The sequence below is a fragment of the Melanotaenia boesemani genome, chromosome 20 (genome assembly GCF_017639745.1).
Source record: "Melanotaenia boesemani isolate fMelBoe1 chromosome 20, fMelBoe1.pri, whole genome shotgun sequence".
Taxonomy (NCBI): Eukaryota; Metazoa; Chordata; class Actinopteri; order Atheriniformes; family Melanotaeniidae; genus Melanotaenia; species Melanotaenia boesemani.
Genome location: NC_055701.1, coordinates 9,578,197 through 9,599,091, shown reverse-complemented (window position 1 = coordinate 9,599,091; position 20,895 = coordinate 9,578,197). Strand labels below are relative to the sequence as shown.

Genomic DNA, 20,895 nt, shown 5'->3' with positions numbered 1-20,895 from the left:
CAAGTATAACCACGTTTCATCTTAATCGCATTGTTTGCTGCGTTTATCAGCAAAGGGTGTGAGATGTTCAATATTGACATTTACTTCATTAGGCAGCCCCGGACTGGCCCACAGAAAAAGCGGGACAATTCCCGGTAGCCTGGGCCCGAAAGTTACCTGGGCCTGAAACGAAGGTGCCCTGACTCGCCTGCTTCTCAAAAAAAAAAAAAAAAAAAAAAAAAAAAAAAAAAAAAAAAAAAAAAAAAACAGAAAAAAATCCCAGTGCATTACATCAGTGTGGCTGATTGGTCTGCCTGCCTGGCACTAACAGCTGTGCACAGGCAAAAAAGATCTGTGAAAGTTTGCAGAGGCAGAATGGCTGAGATGCAGAGAAACGTGTCACTGTTTAACAAATGAGTTATAGAAGAGAGACAGGCGTAATCATGGCGCGTGGAGTTGATTCTGTGGCGTTGCGCCACACATTGGTCTATGTGGGAAACCCTGGTATTGATCAAAGCTGTGTCACTAATGCAATTCATATACTATTTTCTGAATGAATTACTACTACATAGTCCTATGAATGATATCAGACCATTCCATCCTTCCCATCTACTTGTAAAAAAGACGTCTGCTGAGGAACACTGATCCAATGTTCAAGCACCAAAAGATTTTTTATTACTGTCCAAAGGTCAGCAATACATAAATCACTAATTCAACTTGTCTAATAATCTCCCAAAACTTCTGAATTTAAAAAGTACACTAACAAATGATTGTTCCACATCCAACTACTGTATACCCAATCAGAGCCTTCAAAGGGAACTGTGAATGATGCACTCATAAGACATTAACTAAGTCTACACCTTCAGCTTCAAGCCATTAACGGATCAGCATTAACCAACGCAAGACAACCAGAACAGCAAAAACCTGCTTCTACAGGTGTGTGGGAGCAAATCAAGTTTAAGGGATTTTAGTCTTCTCCCATCTTCCTTGTGAAACAACCCATACTCCTACCTAAGCTGGTTAGGGATTCTCTTATCTCTTTGTAACTCTCTCCACCCCATCCTCCTGCTTCACTTTCAGTGCTTTGGGGGAGCTGGGAGAGCTGCTGAGGGAAGGGGAAACGGGTGTTATTCACAGGCAACAGAAAACACAGCAACAATTTCTTTATTAACAAAAGTACAAACATGACAAAGAAAAACATTATCGGAAGGTTTATTGTTGACGGCTGGTTTCCTGAATAATTCTCAAGGCTCGTCATTTAATTCATGTGAAGTACAACAAAAACTTAAGTATTTAAAAAAATAATTTAAATAACCCTTTATGCCTTATGCATGTTGGAAAAAAGTTTTGCATTTAATGTAAATATTAAGCTAAGGTGATCATTAGGTCAACTAATGCTGACCGCTCTTTTTCTACACCAGGCTTTTGGTTTTGTTTATTTTTCAAAGGACTAGGGTGCAGGACACCAGCCACAGAGACAAACTAAAGGGAGTAACTTTCTGGGAAATAGAGAGAAAACCTCAATCCTTATAAATAGCAGTAAAGTAAAAATGAGGCAGTGTTTTTCGGTGATTTACCAATTTATGCTGCAGATGAGTACAGAATGTACATCATTAAATGTCCAAAAACAACAAAGATGTTAAGACAGGCGTGCAATACAATAGCTTAAACTGTTAATTAAAATCTACTCAAAAATACTGGTAAAATAAATATGAGGCAAACTGGGTTTCAAAGTATCTGCTGCCTACATTTGGTCAGGCTATGACTTATTTATGGCATGTTTTGTAAATAATGCCATGCAGTTCTGTCTGAGACAGGAAATCATAATGGTTAATGCTATAAACAGCATGGAGGGATGCTTGGTTTAGTCTCATTTGTGCCAGTTTAGAGTTTGTTGATAGACAGGACTGTGTTTTACAATACAGGGCAATTTTCCTATGAAAGATCGTATCTATTTATAGATCATTTATAAAAACCCTCATCGGTAGATGTGTGGAGCTTTATTCTCATCAGTCACACATAACAATACAAGCCTTTGCTTCTATGCTTTCATATCCAAGACAAATTTGTACTTTAAATTAAACTTATAGAATCAAAGATGATTCAAAGTCATTTGAAAAACAGAGCTTGTGGGTCAAAATGACCCTGATGGTAGGACAGGCGGGGGGATGATATAAAGAAATATTGATTAGCTGTTTTCCTTTAGGTTATTACTCCAACAGTCTGTCACTATATTGGAGCTATGGAGCATTGAAAAACACTAAACCACACGGATGACGCACACAAAGTAGTGTTACCTAGAACATAACACTCTTATTGCAAAATAAAAAAAATATTTGGTTTGTAAATATAACTGCTTTATCAATATAGTTTAATCTCTGGACTTCATGAATAAGCTAAAAAACACAAGGATGAAGCTGCAGCCCAGTGGGGGAAATAAGTATATTAACATGCAGGTATAAAAAAATTAACACACATGTCTGAGAATCCTCAGGATTTAAAATTTCTTTTAAACCAAAGTGTTTTATCCAAGTTTGTGTTCAGACTCATTACTACAATGACAATGTTCACCAGCGTAACCTTTTCTCATTATTACAACAAAATTATTACTATTTTGGTTCTCGCCATTTGATATTTTCTGACATCCACATCTACATTATTATACAATCTACATCCCACAGGCAACAACAAATCGAGTCTGACAATAAACATATAAACATAATCCAACTCCTATTCAGAACAAGAACTGTTTAGGTATAAATTAGGTAAGATTCAAACCTTTACAAATGCTGGTGTGATGTTAAATCACAGTCAATAATAACACATTAAACCCATTAACAAAATTAGTTTAATGATATAAAACACAATTTCTCAGATCTCTTTACCCTTGCTCAATACCTATATAGAAAATTCAGTAATAAAAATGCTTGTGTAGCTTCTCTGTCATCTGGGTCATGGTGATCCTAGGAGCTTGAATTCTTCTATTCAAGCTCTTAGAATTCAGTAATGAACTAATATCTGAAAGTTATTACAGTTTGTTGTCATACCACTGTTGTCCATGATGCCTACAGAGCAAGACTGTCTACAAGGCTGTTTACTTAGGGTAAGGTTATTTATACTAAAAACAGCAGAAGAATACTATTTTTTACTTAGTGAGCTGTAATACAGTATGTCGGACTATCAGATGCACTTTTTCAATAAGTTGCAATAAGGATCTCCTTCAAAGAAAGACTTGAAAAACATTTCAAGTACAACCATCAGAACTGCAGTTACTATGTGCTGGGATGTAAGTTTTACCAAGACATGAATAACAACACAGTTTTATGGTTACGTTTAGTCAATGCAGGTACTGCTGCTAGTTTGAGTATTGTGATATCTGCAAATTCAAAAACTTATTTATTCATATTTGTGGACTGCAAATATGTTACCAAGAAAAAGCCAGATCAATATCCCATACTATCATTAAATTAAACAAAGAACCGAACAGCGTTCCCACCCATTTAAATGTGCCCATTTTCCATATTTTTAGGTAAATGATCTGTCAACTCATCAGAATTTTTAAACATGTTCACAATTACTAATATATGAAATGTGTGAAATAGTGAATTGCTTTACTATACAATATTTACTGGTAACAAATAGAAATAATTTCGACCTTCTGATACAAAAGAAATTATGAAATTGTTTGAAAAAACCTTCTCTGCTCTCACCCTTTGTGGTTTAAGGGTGCATTCACACCAGGATAGTCTGCTAGACTCTCTATGAAAGAGGACTTTTAGTTTAGTTTGGGGGTGTAACATTGTTCTCAACTGAGTTTGTGTTTATGCTGCAATACTCAAACAAATCGGACCTTTAAAATGACGTATTCCACTCCCCGCCAGAGCTGGTGTTGCATTAAGGATTACTGAAGGAGAAAACTCGTTTGTCTATTGTTTAAAGTTGGTCCTGTTTCCACCACATAGCAGCTGAATCAGATCCTAGCGCTTTTGGGTTGATCATATTTCTATCAGCACCTTTACTGAGGTCTTTCAAGTCTGACCGCAGGCCATTTCTCCCGCCCAGAGCCGCCTATCATTCCACACGTGCATATGTTTTGGTTGTGCTTATCCACAATGCCATGCACTAAACCCACAATCCACTTTGCTTTGTAGTTCTCTTCCTGTATTTGGTTAACTAAAAGCAGAGCGAGATTTCCTTTTTTAGGCGGACCCAGTTCGCTTCTTTGATATCAGTCAGAGGTTGTTTGCACATTCAAGATTCCCCAAAAAAGTGTTTAGAGCAAACCAACTAGGATTCGAATAAGAAATTCCGATGTGCATGCGCCCTAAGTCCTGCAAAATCTCAACTGTACAGAAACCCTCTGCCTCCTAGCGCTAACCCATTAATCATTATGACAGAAAGATCCTTGCAGTGTCCACCTGGTGAGATCTGCTACAGGTACTGAAAATAACAGGTGTCCGATGTAGGTACCACATTCTTGACATAATTGTCTGGTTGCAGTTATTTTAGATAATCAGTTATTCCAAATAATCAGGAGAAAAGGGGATAGAGCACTAATTATGAATAAGTTTTTTTTTAAATATGCAGAAAAAAACAAACAAAACCAAAACAAGCAATACACAAGGTATATGCCTGTTAGTAAACGATTAGGCTTGTACTGTAATGAAAGCTTAAAATGAACACAGATAATTAAATTATCTAAAATGAGTTGTGTGATAATTAATCAGTGACGAGGATTACAAAAGGATAATATCCGTCACAGTAAGCTAACTATCATAGCTAACTATTATCCTGTCTTTTCTTTTTTCTAACAATACTTTCTCACTGTTCAGGTTTTGGGTCTATCAAACACAGGTTGCCCTGACATGAGGCTGTGGCAATATCATTAGCAGCACTTTAGTAGATAATATAATTTTCCCAAGCATTTTTAAAAGTAGGTATCCAATGGAGTTAAAAAGCTTGGAGAATAACTTCAGGATCATTTAAAACTAAATGATGTAAGAGTTTGTAATAAGTGTTTTTCCAGAGTAAAAACAATGTTAAAAACATGGTATTCTACTGTGTGGCATGAATCACTATCAGGTCTCCAGCCCCAGCTCCAGTATACTCTACGCTACATTTTTAGATACCTCTGATATTTTCTTTCCCAACAACATGGAAATGAACCAATGAAATTTCTATCAACATGGTTGATGTTGCTTTAGATAACCAGTTTCTTCATTGAAGTTTCTCCAGTATACATAACTCGCCACTTAACCAGTTTAAAATCCAACATTAGGGGCAACCAGCTGAATTTTTCCTCTGGAGTAGCAGTCAAAGTGAGCTATAGGCTTGGAAAATTTAAACTGTTTTTGGACAATCCGTAGCTGATTCCCCAAGAAAAGTTACCAGAACAGCCCCATTCTGGTAACTAAGATATGCTTTTCAACCTACAACACCATATCTACCCTGGCCAGTCATGGGTAGTGGCACTTCTTAGATGCTCACAGAGCTTTGAAATACTCATGCCAAAAAGGAACTATGACAATAATTATTAGTAAAAAATCTGAGATACATATCAGTTATTACTGTTCTGTATAGTAATACACAGCTATGTATACTGGTCCATATCATGCAGCTTTACAAGCACACAGAGTTTATTTTCATTTTAATATTCAAGGATTTATCCTCTTGAACATATTGGCCTAGTTAAACACAAGTCATTTGGATTTTATAAATGCATTCTATTATTATAAGAAACTGTATTAAAGTTTTAAAAGACCTTTGAAAATATGTTCTGCATTAATCAAACGGCAGAATACTTTTACCTCAGACTGAAACAGATGTTAAAAACATTCCGAATCTTATTCTGAATTTACTATGTTCTAATTAATATCTAAAATACAAAAATATTATGATTTTGGATCTGATCTTCTTCCAAAGCAATTTCATAGCATTTTGCAAGATGTGAAAAATCCATTGCTGAATTGTTTAGTATAGATATAGGTTATATTTTCTTAAGGAGGTGGACAAATGTTTCCATGAACGATCAATTTCTTTATTAATCAATTACCTGCCTCATCCTGCAACATACTTACTTTTATAGCCTTGATTCCAGACTTGGTGATCTGAGTCATCTTGGCCTTGGAGATGGGTGGCTTGTACTCATTCAATGAGTACAGCTGAAAGATGAAAATCGGAGCACATGTCATATATTCAACATATAATATGTCACCACAGTAAATTAATATGTTTACATTCACCAAACCACCATGTAATTGTGCAAAGCATCCTTAGCTGTCAGAAGTTTGGAAAATAATGATGATAAAAGTCTTATTTTGAGTATGTCTTGTAGTCAGAGGTGTAATAAGTTGGTCTTCTGAATCGGGTTATCTTATTACCAGTAAAGCAGAATTACTATTCTCAATTAACTTGTTGTCGACCGAGTAAAACGTAAAATCATTAACTGTAAATGAGCAGTGAGGTCAGCATGTCCACCGCTCGTGCTACAGCTCAGACTTCAGTCAATGCAGACAAATAATAGCTGCACTGCTAGCTTTGAGCCCCCCTGATAGCCAACGGTAAACATAGCTAGCAGTTTTATTGTCCTTTAATTTTGACTTTATTTGTATACTATATTGCAATCGACTGATGCCAATACAAACCAAATAACAAGGCTATGTGTCTGGGTAAAGACGGTGCAGAGTATTTTGCTGTTCGTCGTATCTGTTAGTTAACACACCAAGTTATCACGTAACTAAGGCGGTTTTGCTAACTTAGTGTTAGCTTCTTACCGCTAGCTGCAGCCTGACTAAAATATTTTTTAACAGACTTTCAGTTAACAAGTTACATGTTATGAAGTATACTCTGCTCACATCTGTAATTGTAAATAGTCATTACACGTGTATTACACACTAGGTAAGATAATGGTTCCATCGCAGTAAAAACAGCGGCCTTGCGACTGATTACCTCTCCCCCTCTGTTACCCGATGCTAACATTAGCCAAAATGTGAGTTACTCAACGTATCTTGAAAACGTTCGACATTTATGCACGGGTATCAAACAAACCTCGTTGTTAAAGGCTTTAACGGCCTCCATGGTGTTGCGTTTCGGCTCACAGGTCACTGCAAATATTTACAGAGATCTCCTCAATAACCGGTATAAGAGATGCATGCTCGACGTTTGATGAGATGGAGGAGACTGCCAATATGGCGCATAACCTCAATCGGGAATTTGCAGAGCGACGGGCGACTCCTAGCGTCAGTTTCGGGACACTACAGGTAGTACCAAAAGGTAGTATGTGGGTGCTGCTGTACAGAAACAGTGAAACCAATGACAATACAAAAACAGCAGTGGGAAATTGTGACAATTCTTTATTTCCATGTATACAAAAACAGCACACAGACTTTCATACCATAGCTGAAAACAGTTAACATACATAATTGTACAATTATTTACACCATGTGAAAATATAAACATGCATAAGACATGAAATTCAAGGCAGGGCAAAATGCATTGTGTAAAGGAAAGCCAAATCCCTTGTAATAGGTCCAGGTTTGGTCCGTGATTACTAAACCAATTACCTATTACTGGGAAATTTCATAATGCCTCATGCTCATGAATGAATGGCAGCACTGAACTAGCACAGGGTAGTACACCAGACTGGTTTACATGGTCCTGGGGATTTCTAGATCATCCACCAAGCTACTTGTGCTAAAATGCTAATAAATACTGCTACACACTAAGTTAAATATATTCAGCAAGTCTTTGTCACATTGTTTCACATAGTCAACGTTTGAAGTTAAAATGCTGCATTTGTTGGATCTCTTCAGGTGTGTTTTGATTTAGTTGACTACAATCATCTACTAATGGTTGTTTAAATTAAGCTACAGCAAAAGGAGGATCTGATTCCTTTAAATTTGAAACAGTATCTGTGATATTTGCACAGGCATTACAGTTCAGTCTGAAAAGTCTTACTGATAGGCAAAATATCAACTCAGGAGCATACAAAATACAAATCATTGCTGTAAGGCAGGTATAACAGGAAAGGGTGGTGCATGGCACCAGTAACTGGAAGAAAACTGTTAAAAATGTTCTCTCCATATGAATTCAAAAAGCAGATAAATCAGTCCATAAAATCAAGTGTTTCCACACAGAGAATAATGCATCCATCATTTTAATGGGCTACACTATTCTTAACAGTAAGAGTGCGTGCATTAAAAACACTAAATTGCAAATTTTCTAATACCACAAACTGAACAGGAAAAGTAACACTAAATGCAATTCACATTTTGATGCAAGTTGTCTATTGTAAATTTCTATCTTCATCTTGGAATAAAAAACACTCTTCATGGATCATTATGTGCTGCATAGCACTTAAATATCCACTTGTATGGAACCAAAGTATCAGACTGAATAACAGCAGTGTGTGTGTTCATAGTAAATGACAGAAGTCATGACAGTCCAAAACATGGCAAAAAAAAGTAATGAGGAGTTTTATAAACTAGTCTCTACCACAGGAGCAGAGACGATGATTGGTGCAGAATTTACTGATTCTGGCGCCACCTGGTGGCCATCTTTGTTGCAGATCTCCTGCACCAAGGTTGGATTGGCCTCCTTCCATCCTTTGAACTTGTTAGACGTAAGCTCTGGGTCCAAAAGCACTTGCTCTATTGCTTGTAAATCTGCTTCTTTTGCCTGTGCCATAAAGAGAACAAAGCAAATATATAATGGCATAAATCTCTGTATTTAATGACATCTATTTGTTATCCATTAAGTAATCTTCAGATTGCTTGTGCCATGACATGATATTGAATTAGAACTTCTTTTTAAAACATAAAGCTAAGCAGAATAAACAACAGTTACCTTTAATGTGCTGTTGAGTGTCCTGACAAGGTGCAGCTTATCATTGACCGTCTGGTTTTTACAGCGTTTTATGAAAGAGGCCCTGAATTCTCTTTTCGTGGATGGTTTACGATCTCCTATTGGCGAGAGGCTTGCCTCTTTTAGATGGATATACAGCTTCTCCATCTCATCTGAACTCTTTCCTTGTTGGCCTGTAACAAGATAAAGTTACAGTTTATTACACCAACAAAAAAAAGAGCCCCACAATGAGTAATGATCAGCTGCAGGTAAGATTAAAGCTGAACAACACAGCTATAGTTTAATTACTACACACAAAAAAACTGTCATTAAAAAAAAGCTAAAATCAGGAATATGCAAGAAAATGCAGCATCAACAACCATACCATTTTTTAACACAAAAGTATAGAATCAAATAATTAACCATTAAAATGAGCTAAATGAACATTTACCTTCACCTCTGGCCCCTAAAACATCCCTCTGTTCCTCGACCTCCGCCGCAGTGCTTTCGTCATTGGACCCAGTTGAGTCTGAATAGTGCTCGGGGGCCGATCTCGCCAACGCCGTCTCCTTCTCTGTCTCTTCTTGCGGGGCTTGATGTGAGTGAACCTGAACTGAGCACACCACAGCTGTTTCCCCAGCTGGAGGAGACGCCTGTGAGACCAGGTCCAACCAGGACTGCCGCTGCTTGGCGAGCAAGGAGGAGGCAGAGCTCTGCGATGTCATTGTACTGACCGGTGAGGAGAGGGAACCGTTGGCTTCACTTGGGGCTGCAGATGAGTAAGGGGGAGGAAGCGTACCCTGAAAGACAAAAACAGTGCTGTTAGATGTCTTTTTAGACATTCTGCAGTAAACTCAATCCACTTTTTAGATTAAAAAATAAAAAAACAAATTCATGATTAGATGCATCTCTGCTGACCTGATTTGTGCTACCAGGTGGCTCAGACGTACCCACAGGGTCCCGCAGACCCTGCTCAGAGTATGGTGGAGGAGGGATCTCTGTGGTTTCAGCTTCTTCGTGGTCACTGGCTTCACTATAACACTCTAGACATCCACATTTGAGTGGGAAGACACAAAGCAGGAATTTATAATAAGACACATGCAGTGTATAAAGACCCAGACAGCTAATTAATCTTGTAATATCTGGGGCTATCACTGAAAATGTGCTAATGCAGATTTGTTCTTTCAGAACTATTATGATATGGAAAAGCAGCAACAACAAAGAAAAACAACTTAAAAACAAGTCTAAGTGAAACCCAAGCCAACAACAGAGACAGGTAACGTCCACAGGTGCTTACCAGCTGCAGTGTTTTGATTTGTTGCCTCATAATGAATGGAAGCTAATCCAAGCTTATTCAACCACCTGAAAACAAAGAATTATGGAACTTTATGAGATTTCTGAATCAAAATTTCCATTTAAAATCTTTGCACTTTTATGTGACTTACACATTCATGTCCTCGTGGTTCTCAGCAGCAAAATAAAACATCATGACCTGAGGATGGCAGGCTTTGAACGCACTGCAAGAGGAAGAACAAAGAGCATTTAGAGTGGTGCCTCAAGTAGATCATGGATCAAAATTAGTCATTTGTGACTATTAGAAACACATAAACCTGTAAGATTAGCAGGATTAACTGAGGGTGTGGTTAGAGTCAGATGTTTTTAATAAATGGGCTGACAATAAAATGTGTACAATGTTTAATTTAACACACAAGTTGCTGCCCAATTTCATTATCCTGTACAAGAGCACCGCAAGCATGAGTGTAGTAATAACCCAGAAAAGGAACTAAAAAATGGTTGTCAGGGTCGTAACATTAATCCAGTGTAAAGGCTGTGAAAGTGAGCAGTTAATGAGATGAAACCCACTGAAATCTTAGAAATGAGGATGTTGTTTGAACAAATGGGCCATAATTATTTCAAGCTGTTCAGGATGGATCTATAGTTACCAGAAACCTTTAGTAGTAACTTTTGCTTCATGAAATGGTAACACTATATATCTTTGCCACTCACTGTTACATTACTGGATCATTCTCAGGAAAAAGCTGAATAAACATTTTATCTTCTTTTATCCATTTTCAGTGCAAAATGTGATAGTTTAGAAAAAAAAAAGAACAAATCTCTACAATGAGACAGGCTCTGTGTGAGGGAAGAAAAAATAACTAATTAATGAAAACTGCAAGATCATCTCGAATGTATTGATTCCTGTCAGGTTGTTTTTATCGCCATTCATTTCCTATCAGTGTGTGGGAGTGTTTCAGGTCTAAATATAAATATAGTTCCTTTTATATACAAACCACTGGTGGTGTGTGAATCATGACAACTCTCATTAAGATAGATCAGAACATGCTTAAAGAAAACATGGGCTTACTGTTTCTTCTTGCACTCCATGGCTATGTCTATCATGAAGTTGGTGAGATCAATGTAGCCTTCAGCTTTTTCCGCCTGAAACACACAGATTAAAAAAACACTTTGAGCAACAAAACACAGTGACAATTTCTGTGACAAACCACTTCCTGACAACGTGTCTGTGAATTGCAGAAAGCTACTTCGTCTATTCTCTCTGGCCAAGTAAAAATGGCATGTAATAGATCTGACTACAATGATGTTACCGGTAAATGAAACATGTCAGTGACGTATGAGTGTATCAGATTGGTGACACCGATACATTCAGGAAAAATGGCAACATGGCTAGTCAGTTCCTGTAGTGTTAAATCAGCAGGGAGACAGATGTAAAAGAAGCATGAAGAAGCAGAAGTATGACTAATGTGCCTCACACTGACTCATAGGGTGACAAAAGTTTTAAGAAAAAAGCTGCATTTAGATTCGTTTGAATAACATTTTAGCTGCAGTCTAATAAAAACAGCTACAACTGTGCAAGACATGGAAGGCGGCTGCAGCTGCATATAGATGAATGATGCTCTGCTGCAAAAATTAAAGTAAATTTAATTAAATCCCATAGGGAAATATTGTTGTAGTAATTTAAATAATAACAATGCTGTTTTTAAACATTATTTTTAAAGCTTTTATTTCAAACAGATATAAAATCTCTTTTATACATTTTCAAGAATGATCTTGTATAATTTCCTTAATTTTTTTTTACATCTAAGTATTTATTAAAATAGGCTCAAACACCATTGTTACGGTTTATTTTTAAAAGTTAGACCTTTTACATTGTAATCATGTTTAGAAACACAAAATACTGCATAGAATAAAAGAAAATGTTATGTGATATTCTTCATTTGTCACATTGTTGTATTTTAAGGTTTTATAGGCAATAATGCACAGACAATCCGGCTATCTAGAGTTAGATAGACATCCCAATTTAGCCAAATATGACTTAGACAATTATGCTATGAGACTAATGAGATACTTTTAAAATGAGAAAAAAAAAACATACACAAAAGCTAACCTAACAACAGACGTTATTTAATTTAGCTTCTAGGTTGTGTAGCCAAAACTTGATACACCTCACCTCTACTGTTGGAAAGTATTAAAAACACACCAAATCACCCTGCTTCTCTGGGCTGCATCTTTGATTATCACAGAGATCCTTTCTGCGTGCATTATATGATGTTGTAGATGGTTACAATAAAGACAGACAGAAGGGGAAAAGAGCAGGGAAATGACATACGGACAGCACCCACGTCAACATTTAATCTGTGATGTTTCATTCTGAGGTAAGCTGTAATCTGCTGTTGATATGTTTACTAGACCACCAAACCCACAGCTGAAAATAGCCCCTACTAAATGCAATGTAGATACTTGCTCAAAATATCTTGCTAAAGATTCCCGAGACTATCATTTTTATTCATTTACTGTGCTATTTGTTTAGAAAAGCTGAGTCTATGTTAAGAATTGACAAGCCTGAGCTTTTAAATCGCATTTTTTGACAACAAAAAAAAGAGATTGTCAGTGATCGGAGAGACATAGAACAAGCTAACATGACCTACTATGTTAAATAGTAAAACTATCTCATATTATCATAAGACAGAGAGATTGATATCCTGCAGAATCAATGAGATGAGGCAAATAAAGACACTTTTGTGTAATTTTTCATTGTTATGGTTGCAGCTGCACTGTCTGACAAGTAAAAGCTGGAACATGTTTACATTATAAATGTGTCTCTGAATAAAATGGTGTTTTACTCACAAGCTGGTTGGTATACCAGTAGAGAGCCGTCTTCTTCAGCACAAACCAGTACTTCTTCCATTTGATCCCCAGGAAGCCTTTGCTTTCTTTCTTCCTGTACAGCCAGCCCTGGTGGTCTGGGTGACCCAGCTCTTTGACCGAGATCCGTCTTCTGCTCATTGTACCATTGCCTATGCAGAGAAAACGCATGCACATGAATCGACAGAGACTTTGTCTCCACTGTCCACAGAGAAAAAAAGCCACAGTTACAAACAAGTGCAGCTTTAGAGGAAGCAAAAGTTGCAGGCTAACGTTCTGACACCAACAACTAAAAACATTTCCATTCGAGTCAAAATAGGTCACTGAGTGATCAATAACTAAATGAAGCACAAAGAAAACACTGAACAAACCCACACAAAATCCAAGAACAATCCATTTAAAAAGGCTAAACTACATTAACCCTACCTGATGTGGTTTTTAATGAGGCAGCAGTAACAGCACAACTAAATTAAAATTACCCTCTTAAATGAGAGCAGACACACTGTAAAGAGGCAGACTAGAGAAAAATGAAGTGAAAGTAACCAAGGATTGTCTAAAGTCCCTCTGTACATACTAATTGCACTGCCACTTCACACACGCCCACTGTTGGTCCAAATTACAGTTCCAGGCACACAAACACAGATACAAAGTAGCGAGAACTAGCTTACCTCCTCGGTTCTTCTTTTTGGATTTGTGTCGGAGGGAGACCTGTGGTTAGAAAGCAGAGAAAGAAGACAAGAGAAAAATATCATGAGTCTCAGACCTTGACTCAAGAAGACGCTATCTGAAACATCCTGTTTCTCACATGCATCGCTTTTAAGCCGTGCTCTCTACTTTCTAACACCCTCTGACATCCTCATGTGTGACTTCACATTCAACCTTGCTCTTTGGCTGTCCTTACTCTTCACTCTTTATGTCCTACTTGTGAAAAAAATAATAAGAAAAGCACACTTGACAGTAGTTTGCTATCCACCTGGTAATGAATTGTGTTAAACCTGTTCAGTAGAAAGTAGAAAGTTCAAACTTGGTCAGCTCTGAATAAAGACAGATTAATTTCTTCAGTAAATGTTACAAAAAATTTAATACTTACAGGGTTGTAGTCATCGGCAGCCATTGGAGGACTCACAGATATGGGGAAGGCAGACTGTTGAATGAAACCAGAAGATTTTTTATTAACATCACTACCCACAGATAAAAGGGTAGAAAATAAACTAATTTTTTCCTTTGTTATTCTCCAAAATGAAGTTGCATCATGGGTAAAAAGCACAGAAAGTATTTGTTTTTCTGGTTTTGTAGTGTGAAAGAAGCTAAAACAGCCATTGTGAATGAGAAGAAAAATCTTCATTTCTCCATCTGTGCAACAGGAAGTAGAAATTGTTCAAGTTTAGCTCATGAACAGCACTGACTCAGCCTTAGAAAGAGCAGTTTCATTTAAACTGACAAATACCTGCAAGTATCTATCTAAACATGCCAGGAGTCCTTTACAGATTATTACCTCAAAATCTGCTTTTGGCTACATGCAAAAACTATTTAACATCCCAACAGCACAATGACATTGAGTAATCAAAGTTGCCATTATTGACTAACTTCCTCTGCATTCTCGAGTTCCTTATTTCTGACATGAAAAGCGACCAGAAAGAAAGAACATCGTTGACACATACTACCACACATTTAACAAGTTTTTTTTACAGTTTAAAAGCCGTCTATGTTGCTGACTGCAACTTTCCAGAAATGACGGATCACACTAAATCTAATAAAGCAGATCTAGTGCTTCAAAGTAAGAGGGGAAAAATACATGGAAAAAAGGAAAGCTTCAGGAAATATAACAACTAAGCGGTTGGTCCTCTTGTTGCAGACGATCGCTTTCAGTCTACAAATGAACCCAGAAATGGGGCATGGTAGGAGGAAGGCTCATACCTTGTTCTCTGGAGGTTAATAAATTCATTTAAGTCCAAAAACAGCTGTTTTATCAAACAACCACAGAGTCTAAAATCCGACTGACTGACTGAGAACCACTGCAAGAAGCTCTGATCTACTTCTGTGTTGCACAACATAAATGCATCATATCTTCTTCTCCGGGTTTTAAGAGTTAACATGATGATCATCACCACATAACCACAGAAAGTTTACGTGTAAACGTGTCTTTGGTAACTAACTTCCTGATTTTTTTCTCAGAAACTAAAAACCTGAAATTCAACATTGTTTCTGATATTCACATTGCCTAAAAAAAAGTTTAAAGTTTACTGGTAATCTTTGAAAGTAACATTTTCTGAGGGTGAAACTGAGATCTGGTTTATTTCTGAAATGTATGCTTTTAAAAATGTAAGTAATTGGAATCTGGCTCTAAATAAAACTGTTAAGTCTTGGCACATGTCTAAAGCAAAATATCACACAGAAAAGTGTTCCTCAAACATTTTAAAGAAATTATTTATCGGAGATTAAATCCATACAGTATCAGGACCCCTTCAATTTGTTTTCAAGTATTTTTTCGGCCAAGCCGTGCGGTTAGGGTTTAGTGGACTTGCTAGCCGGAGAAAGACAACAAGATAAAAATAAAATAAAATAAACATTTATATCCTTAATTCAGACCAAATACATATACTCTACCTGAAACCACAATTTCAGTGAAAGTAGTTTGAACCGAAATCTTTGCTCAAAGTCTGACCAAACTTTGGCAAACATGTCAGGATGAAGACGAAGAAATACAAAGAAAGCTCGACTGGTTTCAGGTGAGTTCAGGTCAGGTAAGAGGAATACACTCCACACTTCATAGGTTACACCTTTTTTGTGTGTGTTTTTCTCTATCACAAGTAGAATAGCAAATATATTAATATAAAGCAAATTGACGGTTTCTTTCATCGAGTGCCCGTAGTTCCCACTAGTTACCACTGGGTGTCGCTAATTCCTCGCTATGTGGAGGCTTAAAGAGCCACAAAAGAGTTTAAAATAGTCCCTCATAGGTACGAGGGATAGCAATGAAACCTTTGCTTAATTTCTGTATATTACTTGGAGGATTGGGTTAGATTTCTTTGACATGATCAGTTATTTTGTATTGTATTTTTCTGATTAGTAAAATCAAACCAATGAGTGCAAATGTGCATTGTATAAGCTATTTTTATGGTTTACTTGAATCAAAATTTAAACTGGAAATATTGCACCTTATTCTTAAAAATGAACACAGTACCAAATCCTTGTGTACCATAGATACAGTTTTAATCTCTACTCTACTTTAATTGAAATTAAACCAATTTTGCTGGTGTTGCATTTTTACAGTAAACCAGTCTGTAACACATGACATCCTGTCTTTTTTTTTCTCTCGTTTCAGTGAAAAAAAAGAAAGCAAATGGAAAAGATAATGGAAAACCCATTATCCAGAAGTTGTCATAAAAAAGGAACACTTAAAAACAAGCATTCGTCATAAACAAAACAAGAACCCTGAAAGATTATATTTTCTTTGATTGACAGGTTGACATACTTTTTAGAATTAGTCAAGAAGAAAATTGCATAAATGCTTTAATTTATTTATTTTTTCCCTCAAATCTGATACATACTCCCAGTCACATGTTTGCTTTGACTTTTTAACCCCGATTATAAAAAGTGAAAAGTGAGACAGGACTCAACTCTGCGGTTTTGAAGAGTTTTTTGAGTAATGAAAATTACCAATAAACATATGCCAAAAAAAACATCTTGTCATCTCTTGAATTAATTACCTGAATGCACCACGCAGAGAAACTTACAGTCAGTGCATCTAAGTATCATACTGCTAGAGTTATCTTTAAATGAAAGTCACTAAATATAACAGCAGTGGTCTCCAAGAAGAAAGCAAAAAATACGTGTTTCATGTTTCAGTGTCCATTGAGGGCTGTGGGAAGCTGTGGACTGCCTGTCAACACCCTTCACTGCCTCAGTGGGGAGCAGGTTTGCAGCCATAACATCACTCTTAAAGTTCTATCTGTGCAGAAGCTCAGATGTGCTGACCTACAAGTACGTCTGTGCTGGGATGGTGGTAAGCCAACACACACATTCCTGAGTCCTGCTTTATTATAGTCTCCATTTCTTTTATGCTCAAGTAGATAGAGGCCTCCTCTCTCTTTCCATTTTCCCACTTGCTATTGTACTGCAGTGAGTGGTCTGAAGTGACTATGAGAAGACCACCTCCCTCCCTATTTATCTACCACATTCTCACACTAGTTTCCTTTTTGCCTCCCCTCCCATTTGACACCATCTTATTCATAGAAAGTAACTTCCTTGTTTAAATCCGCATCCCCAGGAATAACCTCACAAAAGCCTTTAATATTTCAATTAAATGTGTTGGGTTTAAAAATTCCATTTAATTAATTCCAGTCATTTTTGAGATGAGTGAAAATAACTCAACATGCCAGAGTGGGGGGATCTAAAAGGGGCGTTTTCGTGAAGATGTGTTTTGGTGGAAGTGAGGTAATCTTGCATGTTACTTGTGTCAAAGGCCTTAAGGATTCATGGGAATGCAGATTGGTCACACCATTGTGGTGCTCAATCTCCCATCATGATTCATGCTGAGAATTGTCATGGCACTTAGTTAAAGCAGCCTGCCACCTCCCATCCAGAAACTAAGTGTATGTGAGGGAGGGAAATGGGCGAGAGAGCAAACAGAGTAGCTATTATTCAGCTGGCGAAACTCACGTGGTGTAAAAGGGGGAAGGGTGCAGGCCTGGGGATGATATCAGATTCTAGCTACATGCCCCTCGCCTGCTGCTGGTGATAACTGCCCATTTGACCTGGCAATAATCTTGGCTTCAGTTTCAATCATGAAAATGCAGCATTAACAGTTAAGATTTGATTCAAAATTACTTCATTTTCTTATGCAACACAGCTGTGTGAACAATAACAACCTAAAGAGAAAGCATTGGCAGCATCTCGTGTTCTCTATTCTATACAAAGGCTTAAAACAAGGTCAAGGTTTTATGTTTTGGTGCAACAAGTCACAATTGGGCCATAAATCTGTACAAATGTAATTCCTTCACTTGCCACGACTGAGTTTGAGCCTAATCCATCTGCCCCCCGTGGAGGTGTGTGAGTGGTATGTGCAGCTGAGGGATTGACAGGAACTTATGGTGCTGTGGTGTACGGTTTCTGTGTGTGCAGACACCTCAAAGCAATCCTCAGTTTACCCTTTCGATAATTTCATTTCTAAATCTGCTAAAGCTGAAGGGTATTTGATCAGTTTTCCACCTGCAGAGCAGTCAACAAAGAACACAGCCATGGCAGGCGTGGTCTGTTCCATTTTAGTTTAGTATATTAGCGTGCTTATATTTGCTAATTGGGATACAAGATGGGAAAAGGATGCAAAGGTAGGAAAATAGATTAGATTTTGCACCATTACCAGTAACAATAAAAATATGGACAATGAGTAGAACGCTAGTTTTTATGGCAAGCAGGATATTTATGTCTAAGGTTAATTTATAGCTCCATTTACAGAAAAGCTACATGGAAATGGATTTCAGTCAAATACTCCAAATAATTTAGGAAAGGGACATCACCTCTTCTTTTAACCACAGAGTGTGTGTTTGGTGACTGAGAGGACCTGCTGTTGCAGTTTCAAAAAGTGAAATATTTTCCCACATTTTGCTTGATTTAGTATTCGAGCTGCACCATTTTGGAAACAGATTTGAACTGTAACCAGGCCACTTTGGTACCTGAATTATATTAGAGTCATGCTTCAGAATATTATTTGGCATTATCCTGCTGAAATAACCAAGGCCTTCCTTAAAAAACAAGTTATTATCCAAATGCTCGATATATTTTGATCCAAAGTCGTCTTCTAATTTTCCCAGAGAAATATGTTTTTTCTAGAGAAACAATAGAATATTTGTAGAAACATTTGATAATTTTTTCTTCTGTGTTCTTCAATGACATGTTATTGTGTAGTTATATGGTCACGTCTCTAGTGGAAGAGTATTCACTTCATACATAATCTCTACTATATATTTAATTTATCTGTTCTGGTGGATAGTACACGTATGAAAGAGCTTTTAAATGGTGTCTGATCTCTGTGTGAAATGTAATGTGGTTATAATTGAGGCTCTTGATTTCACCTCCTCTTGCATTCCTCACATCACAGAGAGGATGTTGCAAGTTCACGTTGACGTATGCAGGTGCAGTTACAGTGAAAAAGTGGTGGATAATTGGTTACTTACTGCTTGAGAGAAAGACCAGGATCGGATATGTGGTTGATTGTATCTGTGGAAACAAGACACAGACATCTCATGGTTTCAAACGTGCCAGAATGTCAAGGTGAAATTTATAGTAAGGTTATTACATAAACAGAAATTTAGTTAACATCACAGTACAAGGTGTGTTTTTAAAATATATTAAAATACTTCTCAGCTTATTTATAACCGCCCATTATGCTTATCTGTGTTCCAATCTGGCCAGTGGAGTAAGTTTAAGACCTGGCATTTAGTTTTTGTGCCAATGCTTCTGATAATAGTCTTGGAAACTGGCCAGTGCAGCAATGGGTAGACAAGAAGCTTGTTCCCAGTGCTCAGAATACTCAGTTTCCCTTAGATGGGCCTCACCCTGCAATTTTAGGGTATGACATCTAACTCCAGTTTGGTTTTTTCTGTCCCCATCCTTCTGTCACCCATACATTTTCACATTTGTGTCCTCCTTTAATTATAAGTTTACTGAAAGAGAGAAGGATGCTCTTATACGTGTTAAAACTTGTTTTATGATTGAGAACTGATGCTCTGTCATGAGAGAAAAAAACAAAACAAAAACACTCTTGTTTTTTCAGAATGATTAGCTGAAATTTATATGACACCTGATTAAATCCACTGTCAATCAAATCCCATTTGCTGCACCAGTGCCACATGTTTGTAACAGCCACCAGCGATGAGTCAAATGCTTTCCTCCATGATTTACCATAGCATATTCCAAATGTGAGTAATGTGTTTTGATCAAGCGTTCAGCAAACCGGATGTGTTGCGTTTGTGTGCTATGCTCAGAATAGAACTGGCGTGTAGGGGGAGGTGGGTGGACGGTATTGTGCGAGGCCTTTAGTCGTCAGTTGGGGCGTTAATGTGGGGACTCAGGCTTCCTTGGGCTCTGCACCCAAGACCAGGAGAGATCCGAGGACCAAGAATGATGAGACGGAAACTGCAAATCTTGCATGTTGACATATTTCACAGCAGGATGGAGTTATTTATAGCTGGAAGCGCAGGAGAATCGAGATTTCTCATAGCTGACATTTTTGAAGATTCTCTGGCAAGTGAAGGAGTGTTGGGGCTAGAGAGACACATTGGTGTGTGGGACATGTTGGATACTGGAGATCCTAAGAGACAACTAAGACAACTGATTAATTCAAAGTAGAGTAACAACTTCCTGTTCCTCTGATATGACCACAAGTTACATAAAGGCAGATATTTCTCATCTGTGTATTTTTAGTGTATTTTCCCTGATCATAAAAGCAGCACACCTATAACCCCTTTGCTTTTTAGAAAGATTCCAGTCTGCTGCCCGCCTCTCTTTTTGGAAAATTAGACCCACCCTGCTCCTATGTTTCTCCTGTGACCTATTGTCTATGCAGCAGTGTATATTTACATATCAAAGACATTCAACTGAACTCACCTGTTGAGGAAGTCACTGCTAGAAAACCAGTCAGGTCCCTGTGATACATAAAGATCAATACATTAACGTATGTGCACTTTTTATAGGATTATTTTTAAGTTGTCTCAGGAACCGTTTGTGTAGCTAAACTAGTTCTGGGTGACCTAATTACACAAAATGATATCTAATGTAATATTTGCATTTGTGTCACAGTAAAAAGAAAATTTCTACTCTGCAAAAACCTGAATGAAAAGATATAATGATTTTACAACCCTACATTTAATTGGAACAGAATAAAGACAACATATCAGGTGTTGAAACAAA

General features: G+C 37.3%; 2 protein-coding genes across 4 annotated transcripts in view; both read right to left on the bottom strand.

Moving 5' to 3' along the window:
* The window catches only part of scaf8 (SR-related CTD-associated factor 8), a 28,707-nt gene extending 21,542 nt beyond the window's left edge, over nt 1-7,165 (bottom strand). Inside the window, exons 1-2 of the mRNA XM_041971077.1 lie at nt 7,027-7,165; nt 6,057-6,140 (exon numbers count right to left, since the gene is read on the bottom strand). Of these exons, the coding sequence (XP_041827011.1) occupies nt 6,057-6,140; nt 7,027-7,056 (114 nt within the window). The 5' untranslated portion in view covers nt 7,057-7,165. The remainder of the gene's footprint in view (nt 1-6,056; nt 6,141-7,026) is intronic.
* A 149-nt stretch (nt 7,166-7,314) lies between these two features.
* On the bottom strand, nt 7,315-15,866 carry ipcef1 (interaction protein for cytohesin exchange factors 1). 3 transcript variants are annotated; one of them, XM_041972373.1, is made up of 11 exons: nt 15,592-15,866; nt 14,075-14,128; nt 13,653-13,692; nt 12,967-13,136; nt 11,186-11,259; nt 10,266-10,337; nt 10,118-10,182; nt 9,739-9,863; nt 9,272-9,620; nt 8,824-9,014; nt 7,315-8,655 (listed from the first exon to the last, which is right to left on the bottom strand). In XM_041972373.1, exons 1-11 carry the CDS (start codon nt 15,841-15,843, stop codon nt 8,455-8,457), a joined length of 1,593 nt encoding a protein of 530 aa, XP_041828307.1. In that variant the 5' UTR covers nt 15,844-15,866; the 3' UTR covers nt 7,315-8,454. The 3 variants fall into 3 exon arrangements, with proteins under 3 accessions (XP_041828307.1, XP_041828308.1, XP_041828309.1); XM_041972374.1 differs by lacking the exon at nt 15,592-15,866 and adding an exon at nt 14,902-15,045; XM_041972375.1 differs by lacking the exons at nt 13,653-13,692; nt 14,075-14,128; nt 15,592-15,866 and adding an exon at nt 13,411-13,514.
* Between the last annotated feature and the right edge of the window lie 5,029 nt (nt 15,867-20,895).